We start from the raw sequence: 20,937 nt of genomic DNA on the forward strand, positions 1-20,937 counted from the left end.
GTTCTAAAAGATATGGACAATTTTCTTTTATGAGTTCTTGAAATATGTCAAGATTTTTTTTTGTTTTTTGGTCATGAATTTCAGGTAGTCAAATGATTCATAAATTATTTTTCAGTGTGTTTTCTAGGTTGTTTTTTCTGTGAGATACTTTACTTTTTCTTCTATTTTTTAAGTCTTTTGACTTTGTCTTAATAGTTCTTCATCTATTATGGAGTCATTACCTTCTATTTAATTTAGTGTAATATTGAGGGGATTGTTTTCTTGGATAAGGATTTACACCTCTTGTACCAAACTTAATTCTCTTTACATATGCTCCTTTCATAGTTTTCATTTCTTCTCTATTTTTTCCTCTAATATTCTCATTTCATTTATTAAAAAAAAACAAAATAAAACTTTTTCTACTTAAAAAAAACCATTCTGTTTTATCTCTTTTAGAAATTCTCAGTGAAGTTGTGCCCAAATTGTGTGTGTGTGTGTGTGTGTGTGTGCGCGCGCTTTAGACTTTATGTGGATAGATGTTTTTGAAGTCATTCTGTTCTTCTAGATTAGTGTCTTAAGCATCCTTGTCTGCAGGAGTGTGTTGTTTAATATTTAACAACCGACTCTGGGGGGGGGGGACACATGACACACTTTTAAGTTTAAGCTGTATTATTACAAATTTCTCCACCTCTTTCTTAAGTCTAGACTATTAATAAAACAAGCCAATTTGTAGTGTTTGCCAATTTCTGAAATATAAGTGTTTGCATTGGAATTTAACAATAATTTAATAGTTGGCTTCAGCACACCACTGTCTGTCACCAGAAATTGCTCTTTTTGTAAGCCTAGTTACTGACTTTTTACTGTAAGTTAAACTTGGCTGTGCACATTTATGTTGGGAAATATCTGAACTGAAATTTTCTTGTTTTGAGTCCTTCTCCTGCATTCTTGGGGTGATATTGAGCATTTGAGTTATTTCATTACATCAGGTGCAGCCAAGGCTGGGACCTGCAAGTTTTCATTGTTCCCAGAGTGGTGTGATCTGGGGCAAAATCTGCTCACTGCCATCCTGTTGTGGGCTCTTTAAGTTCCTATCCTGGGTTTAGTTCTGAACTGTACACTAGTGGGCTTGTCCCTGGTTGGAAATTCCAGAAGACTGCTGCTGTTTTCATCCAGTATCAGCCAGCTGGGAAGCTATGAAGATTTAGAGTGATAACTTCAGGTTCCTCTTTGATCTAGGAGTCTTGCCTTGGTTATTCTGTTGCAGATGGGGCTGGAGGTTAAATCATAGTCCCTGCTGTCTTTCTGGAGTCAGATCCATGCAGCTACAATTTCCTTGTGAACTTGTTCCTAGTTAAGTACACAGCCTAGGTTTTATGACCACATTTCACTCCAGATCACCACCTTTAGGCACAGTTTCCCTTCTCAGTTAGCCTTGGATTTATGACCAGAAAATGCAAAGTAAGTGGCATTGCTGCCTGTTAGCACCCGTTCTGGCAAGCCTGTACAAGTTTGAAGTTCTTCAGGGAACTCTTCTTACCCTGGTTCTCTTTTAGTTCCTGGTCACTATAATGCTCTATGCAGTGTGCTCTTTGTCCATCCAACCCATCACCATTGTATCCAGATTTCTCTGTCACATTCCTTGTGCCAACCTGGGCTGGGGATTTTCCTTGGATTTCCCAATCAGGACTTGCTCTTGTGCATTTTTTTTGGAAACTTGTGGAGGGATTGTGATGGAGGAGCTAGGCTCTACTTCTTCCTGCTATGCACCATCTTGACTCTATTAACATATAGACACTGATTGACTTTTAGAATTCTTTTGGGGGCAGCTAGGTAGCACAGTGGATAAAGCACTGGCCCTGGATTCAGGAGGGACCTGAGTTCAAATTCCAGCCTCAGACACTTTACACTTACTAACTGTGTGACCCTGGGCAAGTCACTTAACCCTCATTACCCCACCAAAAAAAAACCCAACCCCCCCAAAAAGAATTATTTTAAAAATAGTTCTCTTTGAAAGGTTCAATAAGTCCAATATGATCTTGGTTATGCTATTTTTTTTTTGTTTAGCAAATACTGTGTTTATTGGCAATTGGCCTTGTTGAGGCAGTATCACAAATTTCAAATTAATGAAGTCTGATTTGGTTCTATCTGTCTGAATATCAACATTTCCTGGAATTTCTCTTTCTGTAGATTTTGGTGAAATCTTAGGAGAAAATTACTGAGGTGGCTATGCAAGAAATATACTTTACCAAAGGAAGAGACAGTCTAGTAAAGTGGGAAGAGCATTGACTTAAATGACCTGGGTTCAAATTCTACATCTGACACTATCTCTGTTAGTTTGGGTAAGTCACTTAACTTCCCTGGGCCTCAGTTTCCTCACCTGTTAAACAAGGGAAAGAGAATGGTTGGACTAGAAAGCCTTTGACGTTCCTTCCAGCTCTAGATCAAAAAGAAATAATGGGTTGTATTTATTAGATACGTCTTCCCCCATTCTTGACCACCTGCCTGGTTTCTAACCCACAGGATCACATAGGTTTATAACTATATGGGATTTAAGAGATTATCTGGTCCCCCCTTTCCCTTTACACATAAATTGAGTTCTAGATAGGTTAAATGACTTGCCCAAGAACAAACAGGCAGTAGGAGGAAGAAGTGGGATTTGAATCAGTTTCTTCTGATTCTAAATCTGGTGCCCTTTGTATTATTATTATTTTTTTTTTGGTAAGGTAATTGGGGTCAAGTGACTTGCCCAGGGTCACACAGCTAGTGTCAAGTGTCTGAGGCAGGATTTGAACTCAGGTCCTCCTGAATCCAGGGCCTGGTGCTTTATCCACTGCGCCACCTAGCTGCCCCTGCCCTTTGTATTATTACATCAGGCTGAAATACAGATGAATACAGTTAGGGTGTAATCAAAGTTTACTTAAATCCATTATACATTTATTAAATGCTTAACTCTGTGTAAGGTGCTGTGCTAAGTGCTAGGAAAAGCCTATGACCTTAAAAAGCTTACATTCTTGGGGTGGGGTGGAGAAAATAAAAAGTATATGCAAAATAACACAAAGTAATTTCAAGGAGAGAGAGTGCTAATGATAAATCTGTCATAATCTCTTCCTTTCCTCTCCCTAGTGTCAAGAGGAGTGTGGACCCTGATGTTCCGGAACAAGGGCTATAGAAATTGACAGAATATACCAGGCAGGAAACAGATGGTTTCTTTTTGCCCCTTTCCCTCCTTTGACATCTAAATTCCTTCCATGGGTTTTATTATTACCTTAGACAGATGAGAGATCAGGCTAGTTTTTGGTGGAATAATGTGTTTTCGTTACCAGGTTCCTGACGTAATAGGTAATAAAGATCCTATTATCATAAATTTACAGTGTGAAGCTTCCTTCAAGTCCCAGCTAAACCTTACCTTCTACAGGAAACCTTTCCTGATCTCCTTAATTCTAGTGCCTTCCCTGTCTTGATTATTTCCCATTTATCCCATATATAGCTGGTTTGTATGTGATTGTTTGCTTATAGTCTCTCCCATTGGACTGTGAGCTCCTTGGGAGCAGGGACTGTCTTTGAACTTTGTTTCTCTGGTGTTTTACACATAGTAAGTGCTTAATAAATGCCTGTTGACCGACTGCCTCAACTAATCCAAGCTGCTCATTTAAAGGTGAAGAAACAGAAGCCCCAAATGAGGTGATTTTGTTAATATCATTTAGGAAATGGAAGAGGTTATTTTTGCTCTGCCAAATTTAAATCCAGCATCCTTTCACCTGCATAAATAACAATGACAATAGTTAACATTTATATAGAATTTACTATGTGCCTGGCACTGTGCTAAGTGCTTTACAATTATCATCTCATTTGGTCCTCACAACAACCCAGTGAGGTAGATTATTATGCTCTTCATTTTACAGATGAGGAAATTGAGGCAGACAGGTTAAGCAACTTGCCCAGGGTTACACAATTAGTAAGCGTCTGAGGTCAGATTTGAAATCAGAGTCTTTCTGACTCCAAACCCAGATTCTATCCACTGAACCACCTAGCTGCCTAAAATGTTAAGTCTCATTATGAGATTGATTTCTTTCCGTTCAAACCATGCTTTTTTGTTTGCATCCTCTCTCCCATGCTCTCTCCACCCTGTAATAAAGCAGCTAGCTGTTTTGTGTTTAAACGGTTTTGTTTCAAGTTAAAGAAACATATCCTCTTTGGTCTAAATAGTTGTCCTTTTCAGAAAGAAAATTGTGGGAGTTGGAAATTTTTCTTTTTTATATATTCTAAGAAAAAATTGATCTGTTGCTACTCATTTCGGTATCCTAACTGTCTTGTTTATCTTGATATCTCCCTGCGTTCCTAGCAGAGTATTGCATGTACTAAATACTTAATAAATGTTTGAATGTCAGATGAATAAAAGGGAGGGAAGTAGAATCATAGGCTCTCCCCAAAGGCAGAATTATAGTGAACACAATCCATAGAGATGATTGTTCTTTGGATTTTTGGAGATTCCCATTCTAAAGTGAGATTTAGAAGGGTAGTGGTAGAAGGTGTCACTTGTGAGCCCTTGAATTGTCCCTTACTGCTGGGAGAGGAAGAGGAGGATGGAGACATGGGAGGGGAGGGGAGGAGAGGCTCAGGTGTTGCCCTTTGCACAGAAAGATTCCCTCCCCTGGCAGAAATGGGTGTGCCGCAGCAGCAGCAGCAGCAGCTGGAGAGAAGAACAAATGATTACATCTCCATGAGATTTATGGGCATCAGGAAATAGGTAGATTGCTACCTTAATGGTGGAAGTTGATGGATGCGAAGTCAGTCTGAGAGCAGCATGCTTGAATATGGTAAATTAGTGGCTATTGGGATGATATGGATTTCCTCATGACATCACTTAGTGTGAACCTCTGGGATTAGTGGAAAGTTTAGCAGCCATAATACTTTCCTGGGATCTCCTTTGCTTATGTTCATCTAGGATTCATGGATTAATTACTGATACTACCTGTTCTCCCCTTCAACCCCAACATTGTATAAATTCCAGTGGCTCCCTAAAGCCTTCAGGATCAAATACAAAATGCCCTGTTTAGCATCCAAAGCCCTTCATAAAAACAAACAAACAAACAAAAAAACCCTTCCTACTTCTGTAGTCTTCTTACACCTTACTTCTCAACAAGTACTCCTTTTTTGTTGTTTGTTTGTTTTTTGGTGGGGCAATGAGGGTTAATTGACTTGCCCAAGGTCACACAGCTAGTAAGTGTCAAGTGTCTGAGGACAGATTTGAACTCAGGTCCTCCTGACTCCAGGGCTGGTGCTCTATCCACTGCGCCACCTTGCTGCCCTCCCAACATGTACTCTTGATCAAGTGGCAGTGGCTTACTCACTGTTCCATGAACAAGCCACTCTATCTCTTGGCTCTGAGCATTTTTGCTGTCTGGCACCCATCCCCAGAATGTTCTTCCTCCTTACCTCTACTTCCTGGCTTGTTTGGTTTCCTTCATGTCCCACCTTAAATCCCATCTTCTACAGGACCCTCTTAAATTGTAGTACCTTCCCTCTGTTTATCCTTGTATATAGCTTGTTTGTATGTATGTATCTCTACCATTCAATTGTAAGCTCCTTGAGGGCAAGGACTGTCTTTTCTTTCTTTTTTGTAGTCCCCTCATATTAGTGCAGTGCCTGGCACATAGTAGGCTTTTTAACAGATGTTTATTGATTGATTGATAAGTGAAAAAAATCCATTCATTACAGCTTGTTTGAATCATGACACATACCTGAGCTTACCTCTTGGTTTAATGAAAAGACTCTTGTACTTGTAGTCAAAGGACCTAGGTTCAAATCCTGGTTGCACCATTTACCACCTATTGCCCTTGATCAAGTGACTTAAACCCTCTGACTTTCAGTTTCCCCATCTGTAAAATGAGAGGGGTTGGATAAGATGATATTTAAGGACTCTTTTATTTCCAAAGCTGATGTTTTGCTTCCTGTTCCTTGGGGGATGGTGGGGGGGGGGGAGATGATGGGGAAGGGGTGGACATGTCTTTCCAAAATAAATAAGGAAGTTTCTTATTTATATTTCTTGCATTGAAAATGATTAACAAATATAGATAACAGTTTGGGGTAAGCATATTATTAATTTATCAATATTATACCAGTAAAGGATTGACCATGTATCTCCATAACTTCTTATGGTCTCAGGCCATGTGGTAGAAAGAACAGGGAGAGAACTTCAGCATTCCAGTTAGCATGAAGGGGAAAAGTGCCAAAAGACCCATGCGGTCTCCCAGAGAGACAGCATGTGGTCTCAAGCAGAACCAAGAGAGACAGCAAGAGAAACAGAGACCATGTCGTTCCAGAGAACCAAGAGAGACACAGAAGAAACCTCAGAAGACCCTGTATGTTTTTTTCCCCCCAAGGTTTTTTAAAAAAAATCTTCTTTTGATATAGGCAGGTCATTATACATTGATCAAAGCGAAGTGGGTCATTATATACCAAACGAATCTAATTGGTTAGCATCATTCAACTCTGTTGGTTAGTTGGTTAACATGACTTGAAGGTGGTCTACATTAAAATGAACTCTAGAAATGACATCAGGGAAAAGAGTGCACAAAACCCTTGCTCAAGTTGCTTAGAGGAAAGTCCATTATCTAGATGTAGTTTAATTAGTCATCTAGACAAAAGAATCTATATCCATTCCTCCTGTTCCCTTGGGTTTGTTCTCAAGGAGAAGTGACTTTCTGGAGGGGGGAGGACTGATTCCTGGGTCCCCAAGAAGTCGATTATTAATAATGATTTTTCTCACATATTTATATTTTCCCCTAACTCCTTGTGAACTGCAAAACTATAAAATCACTTATATTAATTTTCTTTAATACGGGAATTACTCCCTCTCCCCCATTTAGTCTAATCCCCTGTCCCAATAGTCACTAACTCTTTAAATTATCCAGCACAGATGGGTGCTCATTTTTAAAGACCTCTAATGAAGATTCTTCACCTTTATGCTATAATAAGAGAGTTTCAGTTAAGTTTAAAAGAGTGCTTTGACCATAAGGGTAATACAAGATCAGATTCACTTAGTTTTGTTTGGTGTTGGTGGGGGGGAAGATTGGTTAATGCCTTTTCATAACCTTTCAAGTAACTGGAGCCAACTATTAAAGCATCCCTTTCTTTGCCTTTTCTGCACTAAGGACCTTTTCTCATAGAACTTATGTCAAAATCTTTTCATTGTTTTTGCTCTTTTCACCACCTTCTCTACTTTTGTTTTTTTCATGTGGGGAACTAGATTGGGGAGTAAAGGAAAAAAAAACCCCACAACCTTTTGGTTTTTAAATTTAAAAAAAATTTAAATTTATTTTTTATTTTTGTGGGGCAATGGGGGTTAAGTGACTTGCCCAGGGTCACACAGCTAGTAAGTATCAAGTGTCTGAAGCTGGATTTGAACTCAGGAACTCCTGAATCCAGGGCTGGTGCTTTATCTACTGCGCCACCAGCTGCCCCCCCCCCCAACCTTTTAATAAGGGTTTTTAGTGAATGATGGCTATGGTAGAAGTGTAAGTGTGTGTGTGTGTGTGTGTGTGTCTTTAAAATACCATAACAGGGGCAGCTAGGTGGTGCAGTGGATAAAGCACTGGCCCTGGATTCAGGAGTACCTGAGTTCAAATCCAGCCTCAGACACTTGACACTTACTAGCTGTGTGACCCTGGGCAAGTCACTTAACCCCCATTGCCCCACCCCCCCCCCAAAAAAGAAAAAAAATACCATACTACATTAATAGAAGTTCTCCTGATAGTGCTACTTTATGATTTCTGTTATCTTTATAAAGTTTCAAATATTCCATTGGCCCATATCATTTAACCCAGTTGGTGTCACTTCACACCAAGGCAGTGCTTAGTTCTTTTTTTCATCTCCTTTTTCTTGAGATAGTTTTGGTAATATTGTCACCTTTTGTTTTATATTGCTTAGAATCAAATAATTTTCTTATAGTAATAAACAACAAGGTTTATTTCTGTTAGAGTACAGCTGTTGCAGATGGTATTGATGGTATGGGGGAAGGGCCCTGGCAAGTGGGATTGACTTGAGAAAGAAGAGAGCCTTAGTGGCACAACTAAAAATAAATATGTATTATGAAAATGACAGAGATCTCATGGGGGAATATATTTCACGTAGGACTAAAGTTGGAAATTAGTACAAAACCCAGCAATGGAAAGAGCCATGATTTTGAACATCTATACTGTAAATATGTGCAAAATGATGAAACATGCAGAGTCTTTTTAATTAGAGGAAACTTGAGAGGTAATTTAGTTCATCCCTCTGATTTCACATATAAAGCATCTCAGACTAATGGGGATCTTGTTTTTAAAAACATCTAAAGTTTCCTTGACTTCCCCCAATAAACAATTCTCTCATTTCAGGGCCCTCACTTTATAACAAATCTAGAACTTTCATGCCATAGTTCATACCCATTCTCTTATCTCTTAGCTGGACAGGTGGAGGAAATTAAGAGTGCAAGGGGGGGGCAGCTAGGTGGCGCAGTGGATGAGGCACCGGCCCTGGAGTCAGGAGGACCTGAGTTCAAATCTGACCTCAGACACTTGACCCTTACTGGCTGTATGACCCTGGGCAAGTCACTTCACCCTCATTGCCCCCCCCCCCAAAAGAGTGCAGCCAAGCTGTTTGCACAACTCTTGAGAAAGATGAATTCAAAAGAAAAGATGAAAGAGATTTTTACTGTGATTTTCATGTACACGCAGCATGGTATGGTGGACAGCATGATGCATTTGGGGGTCTGGGAGACCTGTATTCCAATCTATCCTATGACACTTAACTCTGATCCTGCACAAGTCAGTTGCCCTCTTTGTGATTCTCATGATTCTCTAGGACTTGTCTATTAATTCTGGAGCCCCGTTCAAATGTTCCCTGTACTGAAGAAGCTTGGACAGCCAGGTGGCACAGTGGATAGAGTGCCAGGCCTGGAGTCAGGAAGACTCATCTTCCTGAATGCAAATCTGGCCTTAGATACATAATATCTGTGTGACCCTGAGTAAATCATTTAACCCTGTTTGCCCCCATTTTTTTTCATCTGTAAAATGAGCTGGAGAAGGTAATGACCACTCCAGTATCTTTTCCAAGAAAACTCCAAATGGGGTCACAAAGAGTCATATAGAACTGAAATGATTCAACAATAACTCTCTCTAATATTTATGTTTATAATATATAATATTTATACAATATAGTTATATGATTTCTTTTATAATAATATATTTATATGTGATGATATATAATATTTACATTTGTATTTTTATAGGTTATATAGAGAGAGCTAATGAATGAACAACCAAACATACATCATTTGCGGCACTATTTCTTGGCATGTATATACAGTTTTTATACCCATACTTCTAGCTTCCCCTACATTCCCTGGAACTAGAGAGTTTTCCACTATCAGTTGACAATGTGTGTGTGTGTGTGTGTGTGTGTGTGTGTGTGTGTGTGTTTGAGGAAATGGCTTCTAAGTGGCAGTAGAAAGCCAGATCTCACATCTTCCAGTGAAGTATGCTTCATCCCCTTTACCATATCACCTCTTAGAAAAGTAACCAGAGATATAAAAGGCAACAGCTCCTTTCAAATATCTTCAGAAATAAGGAAGAGCAATTGGCGATGTTTCGGACATTAAAACACCTCCAGCCATCAGATAAATATATCAGGATCTTTCAGAGTGTCCAAGGATATCATGTTTATTTTGCATTGATTAAATTGGCAAGCTTTTTAGGTCAACTTCAGACTAGCTCCCTCTCCTTTTAAGTAACCTTAGTCTTTTGTTGTTGTTGTTGTTGTTGTTGCTGCAGAGCAATGAGGGTTAAGTGACTTGCCCATGGTCACACAGCTAGTAAGTGTCAAGTGTCTGAGGTTGGATTTGAACCTGGGTCCTCTTGACTCTAGGGCCCGTGCTCTTATCTACTGTGCCACCTAACTGCCCCACCTTAGTCTCTTGATAGAAAATAATTTCTTTTGCTTTTCCTGCAGTATCCTTCTATATTATGATTATACTTTTTGTTATGAAGTGCTTTACATCTTTGACATCTGGTTGAAATTGTAAACTCGGATTGCTTTCTCAGAACACACATAGAATTTTAGGATTTTCATTTTAAAACTTCTTTGTTAACATAGTTTTACCTCTTGTGCTTCCCTTTGTAGGAATTCCAATTACTTTGGATCCCAAGATAATAATTCTTTAAGGTTGATGTTGATAATCAGAATTTAAGAAGTTGTATCTCCTACCACCCTGGAGACAAAATTGCTTTAAAAAGAGATTTCTTGAAATTACATTTTACATAAGGAGGACAATATACCCCACATGAATCACAGACCAAATAAAATACAACATTCTCTAGCAAAGCAAGGTCACTCAATGCATGTTAAATTAGTAATCCATATTTCAGCTTTTACCCAACAGGTGGCAAAAATACATTTGTGTGTGTGTGTGTGTATGTGTGTGTGTATAAACTTGCTACCATGAAATAATAAGAAAGAAACACCTTCAAAATCTGATTAAGGAAATAAGTTGGAATTTAAGATTCCAAAGTACAAGGAGTGATAATGAGTATGTTTTCATTTTATCAAATTTATAAATAAATCTTGTCTCCTTCCTCCTCCAAACATGAAATGCATTTCTCTCCCTCCCCCCCCCCCTTAGAATCCTTAACTTCCCTCAAGGCTCAACTAATTTTCCTTTGGCTAACCTAGATTGGCCCCTCTAGTTGTTAGCAATCTTTCTCTCTTTAATTTATGAAACACATCCTATATGTTTACATGCCACAGTAGAATGTGACTTTTTCCAGGGCACAAACCTGAATCTAGTTTCTTTATGTCCCCAGGCTCTACCATATGTGGTACTTTGCCCATAATAAGCAATTAATAAATGCTTTAGTTGAATTGAATTGACTCCTTTGTTTTTCTTCTCTTAAGTGAAATTTTTTATCGGAGGAGGAAGACTGGGCTAGAGTGGGCTTTTTGGTTAAAAGAAGTACAGAGGTAATACTTTGTTCTTCAGGACTCTAGGGGAACAGAAATTTGATTCTGTTGAGCCATTAATAGGAAGTGCTCCATAACATGTTGTTGTGCCCTTTTAATCTATCCTTTTTGGTATAATGCTAGTCTTTCTTCAAATGTATGATTCTCAGTTCAACCCTCTCCAAGCCATGCTATTTCTCCCTGCTCAGGTCCTCCTCACTTCTCTCTGCCTTAACCCCTGGGGTGGGGGTTAGTGTCAAGTCATATGCCCTAGTTTGGAGAAGTGGTTTCTCCTAAAGTGTCCAAACCCTGAACTTCCATTTCACTGATGTGGGTGCTCTTGAATGTCTGCTTATACTCTCTGAGTCTTGTCCATGTTCACCCTGTAACACTACAGGGATTCTATTCAGGATATTGAGGGCCCTTCTTCTGAGATTTGGAGGATTCCGATAAAACAAATAAGCTGTCCATTTCTAGCTCTCACTATACCTATGTTTCCATCTTCTCCTCTTCTTTTTTTTTGGGGGGGGGTGGTTTCTGGTTTTTTTTTTTTCTTTTGTCAAGGCAATTGGGGTTAAGTGACTTGCCCAGGGTCACACAGCTAGTAAGTGTTAAGTGTCTGAGGTCGAATTTGAACTCGGGTCCTCCTAAATCCAGGGTCGGTGCTCTATCCACTGTGCCACCTAGCTGCCCCTCCTCTTCTTTTTAAAATCATGTATATCTTTGATAACCATTTCCTATTTTTTTTCATAGTTCTTTATTTTGTATGGGTTGCAAACCATTTGCCTGTTCCATGTATCTTTCAATTGCCTTCTGAGTGATAATTATTTTCTAATAGTTCAGAGACTATAGTATTCTGTGACTCAAGGCCCTAAAATACCAATAGAATATTGGTATAACAGTGAAGGTCTTTTATTTCTGAAAGTTCAAGGTCATTAAAGAAACTTTGGAGTTTTTCAAATGTAATACAGCTTGCTCTCCTCATTGTCTTTATTTCTGTCCAACTTACATTCCATAATACATTTGCACTGTCTATTCAAGGGGCATGCACATGCATACTTATGCATGCACACATATGCACACAGTGGTGAATGAGCTCTATTGCTTGCCCATATGGCTGCATGTTATAATCTGGACAGTGGCATAATTCGATCTCTTGGCTTTTCCTGTGCGCATGGTTAGGCCAAACTCTGTACTGGTTATGAATCTTGCCATAAGGCTCTGCACTGTTCCAAGGCTTAATATAATCAGCATATCGGCTACAAAGAAGCACATTTGAAGGTCCTCACCATCAGTAGGAAATCCCTCCTGGACTCTGAAACTGGTTTCCTCTGTGAGAGTGGTAAATGCTTTTAGTAAACATATGGGCCAGTTTTATTTTTTTAAAGCTTTTAAAAAGATAAGCAGAAATTTATTTTCTCTCCCTCTCACCCTGACCTCATTGGGAAAAGGAAAAAAAAATAACCAATTCATTGTGAACAAGTATGCACAGGCAAGCAAAACAGATTCTCCCATTGGTTATAGTCAACCATTTTTGTCTCATTCTGCATCTTGAATCAATCAGTTCTCTGTCAGGAGGTGGACAGCATCCTTCATCATTAGCCCCCTTGAATCATAGATGATTATTGTGTTGATCAGAGTTCTTACACCTTTCAGTTGTTGGTCTTTAAAGTGTTTTATAAATTACTCTACTTTTTGCTCATTTAATTCTTTATTCGTTGATAAGTCTTCAAAAATATTCATTTTTATAATATTGCCACAGTATACTTTGTTCTAGTTCTGCTCACTTTATTCCACATCATTTTATGCAAGTGTTTCATTGTTTCTTTGAACTCCTCTATTTCCTTGTTTCTTACAACACAAAAATATTGTTATCACATTCAGATACCACTTTTTAAAGCTATTACCCAATTGAAACACTTAGTTTCCAGTGTTTTGTTATAACAAAAGAGTTGCTGTAAAACTTTTTGTACATATAAGACATTTTCCTCTTTGATTACTTTTGGTTATAAGCCTAGCAGTAATATATCCAGGTCAAAGAGCTCGTACTATTTAGTAACTCTTTGTGTATAATTCCAGATTGCTTTCTGGAGTGGTTGTACACATTCACAGATCCATCAACAATATGTCAGTGTTCCTGTTTTCCCACAATCCCTCTAGTTTGATTTGCTATTTTCCTTTTTTGTCATCTTTGCCAATCTGATGAGTATAAAGTAGAACCTTAGAAATGCTTTAATTTGCATTTATCTAATAGTTATTTAGAACATTTAAAAATATAGTTATAGATAGACTGGGTTTCTTCCCTTGAGAACTACCAATTTATCAATTTGGGGATGGCTCTTAATGTTACTAATTTGAATGAGTTCCTCACATATCTTGGAAATGAGAGAGATCTTTATCAGAGAAACTTGCTGCAAATATTTTTTCTAGGTTTTTGTCTAGCCAGATATTAAGGGTCAAAGGGCTGTCAAACAAGATTATCTCTGTTACATATTTGAGATCATGTATGACTTTTATATATGCATGAGAGATACCTGGTTGCAACATAGCTTCCACAGGTCATATTTATTCTATCAAATTGTTCTGTTTGCTTTTAACAAATCTATCTATTCATATCAAATGCTTTTTCTAGTCAACAAATAACCAACACTGTAAATAATAATAGCTAGTATTTATATAAGGTATTCAGGTTTGTAACCTGTTTTACTTCTCATTTGATCTTCATAACAAACTAGGGATATCTTGTTTGTGTCCTCTACATCTTTCAAACAATTTTATGAAGGTAAAAATGTAATATACTGTAGACTATTGCTTGAAAATGCCTTCCTGCTCCATGTAATATCTATCAAGGATGCCCTTTGATAGGTAAATAGATGATTCTTACAGTAATTTTATATAGATGAGAAAGTAGGCATATTGATCAGTGGTGGTAGTGGTTCTTTCTTGCCTTTCTTTTGCATTAATATAGTCTGAGTTTTTTCATGTCTTTTTAAACTTCTTCAGGACCTTGTCAGTTGCCCTCTTAACAGCCTCCTGGTTATGTAACTTCCTTTCTGTATATTTGGCATGATGTCACTATTTTTCCCATCTTTGTTTTCAAAAGTGCATTTTCTACCTCCTCTATAAGCACAAACAGAATTGTGATGTTGAAGTCCCAAGGTAGGGGCTGTCACTGTTCTTTATGGTAAAAAGCATTTCAAAAAAAAATCTTTGAAGATCTTTTTTCACTTATCATTTATTTATTGTTCTTTCATTTTCATCCAAGAAAAAACCTGATTTTTTTTAAATAAAAAGATTTGATAATCAAATGGGTCACTTAAATGTTAATTGAACCCTCTATTCTTTAAGTTAAAATTGGAATTTCACTGCGATGGGGTTGGCAGGGAGGAGGGGAAAAGTCAAAATCTTGAGATATAGCATACAATCCTATAAATTCTTCCTATCACAATGAAGATTTCAAAGTACTTCAGGTGTTCACTGATTTTTTTTTTAATCTGAAGACTTTTTTGGTTGTTTTTATGTAGTTTTTCTTTTGGAAATGAAGCAAAAAAAATTTTAAAGCAATTTTATTTATTTTTCTTTAAAATTAGAATTTGACCTTGGGAATGTCAATAATACCAGAAGTGGCAATGACACCAGAGGTGCCAAACATATGACTAGCCAGACACATACAGCTCACAATAGTTTCTAGTGCATCCCAAACCAGATTGAAATGTAATTCCTGTTCAGTTTGAATGTGTTGATGCATTTACTTGTAAATAAACATAAAAATAAAATATGTGGTTTTCTAAGTAGGTATGTGGCCTACAGGCATCCTTACATACAGCTTTAGTGGTCTTTTCTAATTAGGTTTGACACCACTATGGTGGACCATATTTTTCTTGTGGAACAGAAGTGTTTATATTTGTTTTCCTCCTTGAATTCTCAGGCAGTCAGATATCCTTGAAAAAAGTGATTCCTTTAGAATGGCTATATCTGTGAATTTTTTTCAGTAATATTTGTGTTTAAAAATAAGACAAAAACTTGTCTTTTGCCATTTTCCTCCACATGTTACAAGTAGCTTCTCCCAAGGTTAGCATTTACAATTTTTTGTGTCTATATTTGTAGTTGTTATAGAAAAGATAACATCGACAAATTTGTTCCGTGAGTAAGCAGGTCAAAGAGTCTTTACTTGAAGAGATAAGAAATAGAATAGCATGGGCTCCATTAAAAACCAAAACCAAATCGAATGCAAAAGTTTAAGGCTATTTAGTTTGCAATAAGTTTTTAAGCTATGACCTATTTGCATATTATTGAATCAATTATTGAAAGAGCACCATTTGTCTAACAATGACTTACCACTTAGAGCATATAGGGAAACTCTGGTCCTTGCCTTGAATTTAATTGATCCCTGATTTAATCCTGTTCTGTTTCCTGCTATTATAAGTGAAGGGGTTGTCCTGTGGTCCAGAAGAGCTTAGGAAGCTTTCAAAATAAAGAGGAATTGAGGCAGAGTCAGGATGATGGAATAGTAGTACAGGGAGTTCAGGACAGGTTAACCAGTAAGCAGGGATCACTGGGAAATAGTCAGAAATACAATTAGATCCTAGAGCATCAATGATGTAAGTACTGAATGCTTCATATCCATCAGATGTAATCAGTAGGTCAGTCTGTTTTGCTTAAGTTTCTCTTCTAACGCAGTAAGTAGTTATTAGGTACCTGCTGTGCTGGTGGGGATACAAAAGCAAAATAAAAACTGGTCCCTGTCCTCAGAGAGCTTACATTCTTTTAGAGAGGCTTCTGTGGTGGGGGAGGGGAGGGGGGAGGAGGATGCTTATTGGGAAATGACAGTAATGTAAAAATAAACATCCTGAACAAAACTTAATAAAAGAAATCATGTAAAACACCTAGCTGATGGTGTTCATAAGGCTGTGTTTTTTTTTTCTGTCTTTACTAAATAAAATGAAGTCAACTGGTGAGCAAGCATTTATTTAACTCCTACTGTATACTAAGATTTGTGCTAAGCCCTTGGGATACAAAGAAAGACAAAAAGATACTCCCTGCTCTTAAGAAACTCACAGTCTAAGGGGGTAAACAACTTGTAAACAGCTATGTATCAACAGGATATATGCAGGGTAAACTGGAGATAATCTCATAGGGAAGGTGCTAAGATTAAGGAAGATGAAGAAAAGATAGTTTTAGGAGAGAGAAATTGAGTAGAGGGAGAATATATAACTTAGCTATCCAAATTGATTCCATGAAGAAATTATACTTTCCTTTCTTTTTTAATATTGTGCCTTGTGAGTATAATCTTGAACTAGTCTATAAGCACCTATGTTAGATTACTCCCGTTCACAGAATATATATGAAGGATATGATTAATGAAAAAGTTTTAAATTTTATTCATAAGCTTCCTTTTGATTCATTCACCTAAGCATCTTAGAAGTCTTACTTTGTTTAAGGTTCTATGTGCTCTTGGATATTAAAGAAGACTGAGATAAGACTTTTGTTTTCACAATACATATAGTCTAGTAAAGGACATGAGACATACAAAACACTATGATACAAGGAAGAATGTGAAAGTGCAATAAGAAGTACAAAGTATTGAAAAAAAAAAGCAAAGGGCATAGAGATTACTGTGGAAGTAGAATTGATATGTCTTTTTGAATAATAAACATTTTATTTAAAGTTTTGAGTTCCAAATTTTATCCCTCCTTCCCTCCCTCTGAAAATCCTAGAGAATCAACTAAAAAACTACTTGAAATTATTAACAACTTTAGCAAAATAAACCCACATAACTTATCAGCATTTCTAGATATCATCAACAAAGTCCAGCAGCAACAGATAGAAAGAGAATTGATATATCTTTAAAAAAAGAATTGGAAGTTGAGGGGATGCCCATCAATTGGGGGAATAGCTGAACAAGTTGTGGCATATGATTGTGATGGAATACTATTGTACTATAAGAAATAATGAGCAGAATGATTTCAGAAAAATTTGGAAAGAATTACATGAACAAAGTGATGTGAGCAGACCCAGGAAAACGATATTGTACAATGATCAACTATGAATGACTTAGCTATTCTCAGCAATGCAAAGATCCAAGACAATTCTAAAGAACCTATGGTGAAAAATACAATCTACCTTCAGAGAAACTGATACAATCTGAATGCAGATCAAATCATACTGTTTTTTTTCCTTTATTTACTTTTCTTGGGCTTTTTGACTGTGTTTTCTTTTACAGCATGACAGACATGGGATTATGTTTTGTATGACTGCACATGTATGACCTTTATCAAATTGCTTGTCTTCTCAATGAGAAGGAAGGGAGGAAAGGTGGGCAAGAATTTGGAACTCAAAATTGTAAAAAACAAAATAACCGTCAAAGGTTAAAAGTTGTTTTTACATGTAATTGGGAAAAATATTAAAACAAATAAAAAGAAACACAAGTTTTGAGGCCATGTGGCCAGGAAAATGGAGATAGGGGTTGAGGAAAATGATTTTGGTTTTGTATATGCTGACTTTGGGGGTAGACAATATTAATGCATTTTTCTAGCAGACGTATAAAAATGTGGATCTGGAGAATGAGGAAATATTTTTAGCCAGAGCTAAGGATTTGGGTGTCACAGGTACAGAGGTGACATTTGTAACTATGGAACTGAATGAGATTACTAAGAGAATGGTAGATAGGAAGGAAGGAGGACCAAGAAGAGAACACTGAGAAATGTCACCATATAGGGAAGAGTAGGAGTGGCAAAGAATGTAGGAGGAAAGCCTTATGGATGCAATATCACAAAGAGGAAAGAGTTTCAAGGAATTGGTTAGCTCTGTATCAAATGAAGCAAAGAGGTTGAGGAAGGTTTATAGAATTTGGCATTTAGGGTGTCATTTATAACCTTTAAGAGAATTGTTTCATTAGAATGACAGAGGAGAGACTTAGGTTGTAAAAGGTTGAAAAATGGGTAATGAGGAAGTAGACTCTTTCTAAAAGATGGATAGTGAAGTAAAGTGGAGGAAAGAGGAAAAAAGAAAGGAGAGGGAACACAAGCAGTAATCTACAGAGTTGGCAGAGCCTAAAGAGTTTTTTTGTTTGTTGTTGTTTTTTAATGACAAGAAAGATATCAGTATATTTGTAGGCAGAGAGAAAAGAACCAGTGTAAGAGACACTCAAGATAACAGAAAAATGCAAGAGGCAGCTGGGTAGTTCAGTGGATAGAGCTCTGGACCTGCAATCAAGAAGACCTGAGTTCAAAATTAGCTTTACACTAGCTGTGTGACTCTGGATAAGTCACTTAACCTTTGCCTCAGTTTCCTCAACTGTAAAATGAAGATAATATTAGTATTCATCTCCCAAGGTCCTTGTGAGGATCAAATAGTATAATATTTGTAAGTGCTTTGTAAACCTTAAAGTACTATAAGTTATTGTTATTATTGTTATTGTTATTGTTATTATTATTATTATTATTATAATAGAAGGAAGAGCTAATAAAGCAAGGACCTAATAAAGCCAATGAAAACTTCCTTATGCAGCTAGCACTACAACTCTAGATTCTATGAAAATGTTCTATCAGATATGTAGATTATGACAAGATGAAGAAGTAATGAATAGTTTTATTTCTCATAGTGTTCCTTTTGGACTTGTATGATTTTGGAAACTTTGGTTGACTGTGGTTTTACTTTTTTTCTTTTTAAAGGTACTGGTGAGAGTGGGAAAAGTACCTTTATCAAACAAATGAGGATTATTCATGGATCTGGTTACTCGGATGAAGACAGAAAAGGCTTCACAAAACTGGTTTATCAAAATATATTTACTGCTATGCAAGCTATGATCAGAGCCATGGACACTTTACACATACAATATGTATCTGAGCAGAACAAGGTAAGCTAGATGTTTGTCTTTGGTTGCATATATTCCAAATAAGGAGACTTATGTTGTTCTTATAATATGCTGGGGAAAAAAGTTCTTAAACATGTGATGTTTCTGAAATAACTCCATGAGAGTGTGGCGGTTTTGGTTCCCTTTTCCAGCTCTGATCATATGAATATAGTTGGCTCCACTAGGTTATTATTGTAAAGACCACAATAAGACAGATAGTCATGGTTTCTGTGACATAACTGAATTTTCCTAGACTACAGAATGACCAAATGTCTTGACTTTAACAGTTCTGACTACAGTGACCCTTCTTAGATGAATGAGGTTTTGTGGATAAAAAGGCTCAGTGTTCAAGAATTCTGATTCTTATGAAATGTTTGTTTACATTCTACTATCCAATAGCATAAACAGAGCACATAATTGGACTGTGTGTGTGTATGTATGTATGTATGTGTGTGTGTGTGTGTTGTGAGGGCCAAAATTTATTATACGGAGCGTTATTTTGGTGACTTGCCTTAATATTGGGGGTTCCGGAAATATGAGGGACCTTTTAGGTTCACCCTCCCCTCTGAACTGCCCTTTTTAGATATTTCTCCCAGGCCAATAAGAAAGGAGCCTCTAGGCTTTAGTTCACAGAAGGATCAGATTTTATTACTTGGGAATTAATTAAACAACAAAGGTGAAACTAATAAAAATCAAGGATAAGGAAATGGAAAAATAGAAATACAGATAAATACTCTTAACTCTAAACTTAACCTATTTAATCCTCAGACTGTTTCCAATTAAGCTAGTTGAAAGGAATTTAGGGTTTTCAGTAATTGACTCACCAACACCTGGCCAAGGAAAACAGCTTCCTGAGACAGAGCGAACATGTTCTAACACCTCAAGGGCTGAAGAATGAGAGACTGCCTTCTGGAAGACGCCTAGCGTTCCAGAAGCACCCTCCGCCTCCCTTCTGGGAATGTTCAATCTTTTCCTCCCCCAAAAGGGGAGGTCCTTCAAAAACTGTCTATGGAGAGTTCTCCTTCTGACCTCAGTAGCATACATAACCTCAGAGTGGGCCAGGTGTGGCCCCTCCCAAATGAGTCAACTAAAAACAGCAATATTAATCTTTACCACAAATAATTTTTACCACATTCCCCCTCTTTGTTTCTTGGGAAAACACGTATGGGTTTGCTCATTGAAACAGCCAAAAATAACAGAATATAATACCCTATGCTAGCAAACAAAATGTTAATAACAACATAGAAAAGGGAGTGAGAAATTTTGTCCAGAGGGGCAGTCCCTCATGAACCAACTCTTTGACACTAGCCTGCAGAGAGGGAGGGTCTCTGCAGAGAGTGCATGTTACAGATGGTGTATATCATAACAGAAGGAGAAAAACAACAACAACAACAACAACAACAACAACAAAGAGTAGATTTGGGATAAAACCGAATCAGTAAAATGTGTGCCTTTGTTAGTGTATATAATTTAGGGGGAGACAGCCACTCCTGCTGAGATGATCAAGGGACCCTTCTTGTGGAAGGGGAGCAGGAAGAGAGGACATCTGAGAATTAAGTGACAGTTTATGATGGTTATATTGAAGTCTCAGCTAGCAACACCCTGTAATAAAACAATGACATCTAGTCAGAATTTGCTTTCCTATCACTACCAGTTATTTAAAATACAAATTTATTTTAGACCACAGGAAAAAAATAGTGGTGTGGTTCCGACAAATAGTACCAGGCAAAGGTACTCAAAATTTTTAAGAGTATAGTAGGAGAAAAAACAAGTTCATGGGGAGGTGATGTGAGATGCCAGCTTCCCTGAGGATCTGGTAGTTTACTTTATTTAAACTGAGAGGGAAATATAACCAAAAAAACCCCCAACACTTACTAGCTGTGTGACCCTGGGCAAGTCACTTAACCCTCATTGCCTTGCAAAAAAAAACCCAAAAAAACTGAAGGGGGCTGTACTGTGACATTCTCTTCTAAAGCGGGAATTTGGTGGTACGTTGGATAGATTGCTGGACTTGCAGTCAGGAAGACCTGAATTCAAATCCTGCCTCAGTTGATTAATATCTTTGTGACCCTGGACAAGTTAGTTTGACTTTGTAAGCCTCAGTTTCCTCACTGCAGAATAGGGAA

At 37.4% G+C, this 20,937-nt stretch overlaps 1 protein-coding gene across 1 annotated transcript in view; it reads left to right on the forward strand.

The window, feature by feature from the left end:
* Nucleotides 1-20,937, forward strand: part of LOC122734846 (guanine nucleotide-binding protein subunit alpha-14) — a 279,113-nt gene that overhangs the window by 115,164 nt on the left and 143,012 nt on the right. Inside the window, exon 2 of the mRNA XM_043975957.1 lies at nucleotides 18,630-18,814. Coding sequence (XP_043831892.1) covers nucleotides 18,630-18,814 — 185 coding nt within the window. The remainder of the gene's footprint in view (nucleotides 1-18,629; nucleotides 18,815-20,937) is intronic.

The sequence above is a fragment of the Dromiciops gliroides genome, chromosome 1 (assembly GCF_019393635.1).
Source record: "Dromiciops gliroides isolate mDroGli1 chromosome 1, mDroGli1.pri, whole genome shotgun sequence".
Lineage (NCBI taxonomy): Eukaryota > Metazoa > Chordata > Mammalia > Microbiotheria > Microbiotheriidae > Dromiciops > Dromiciops gliroides.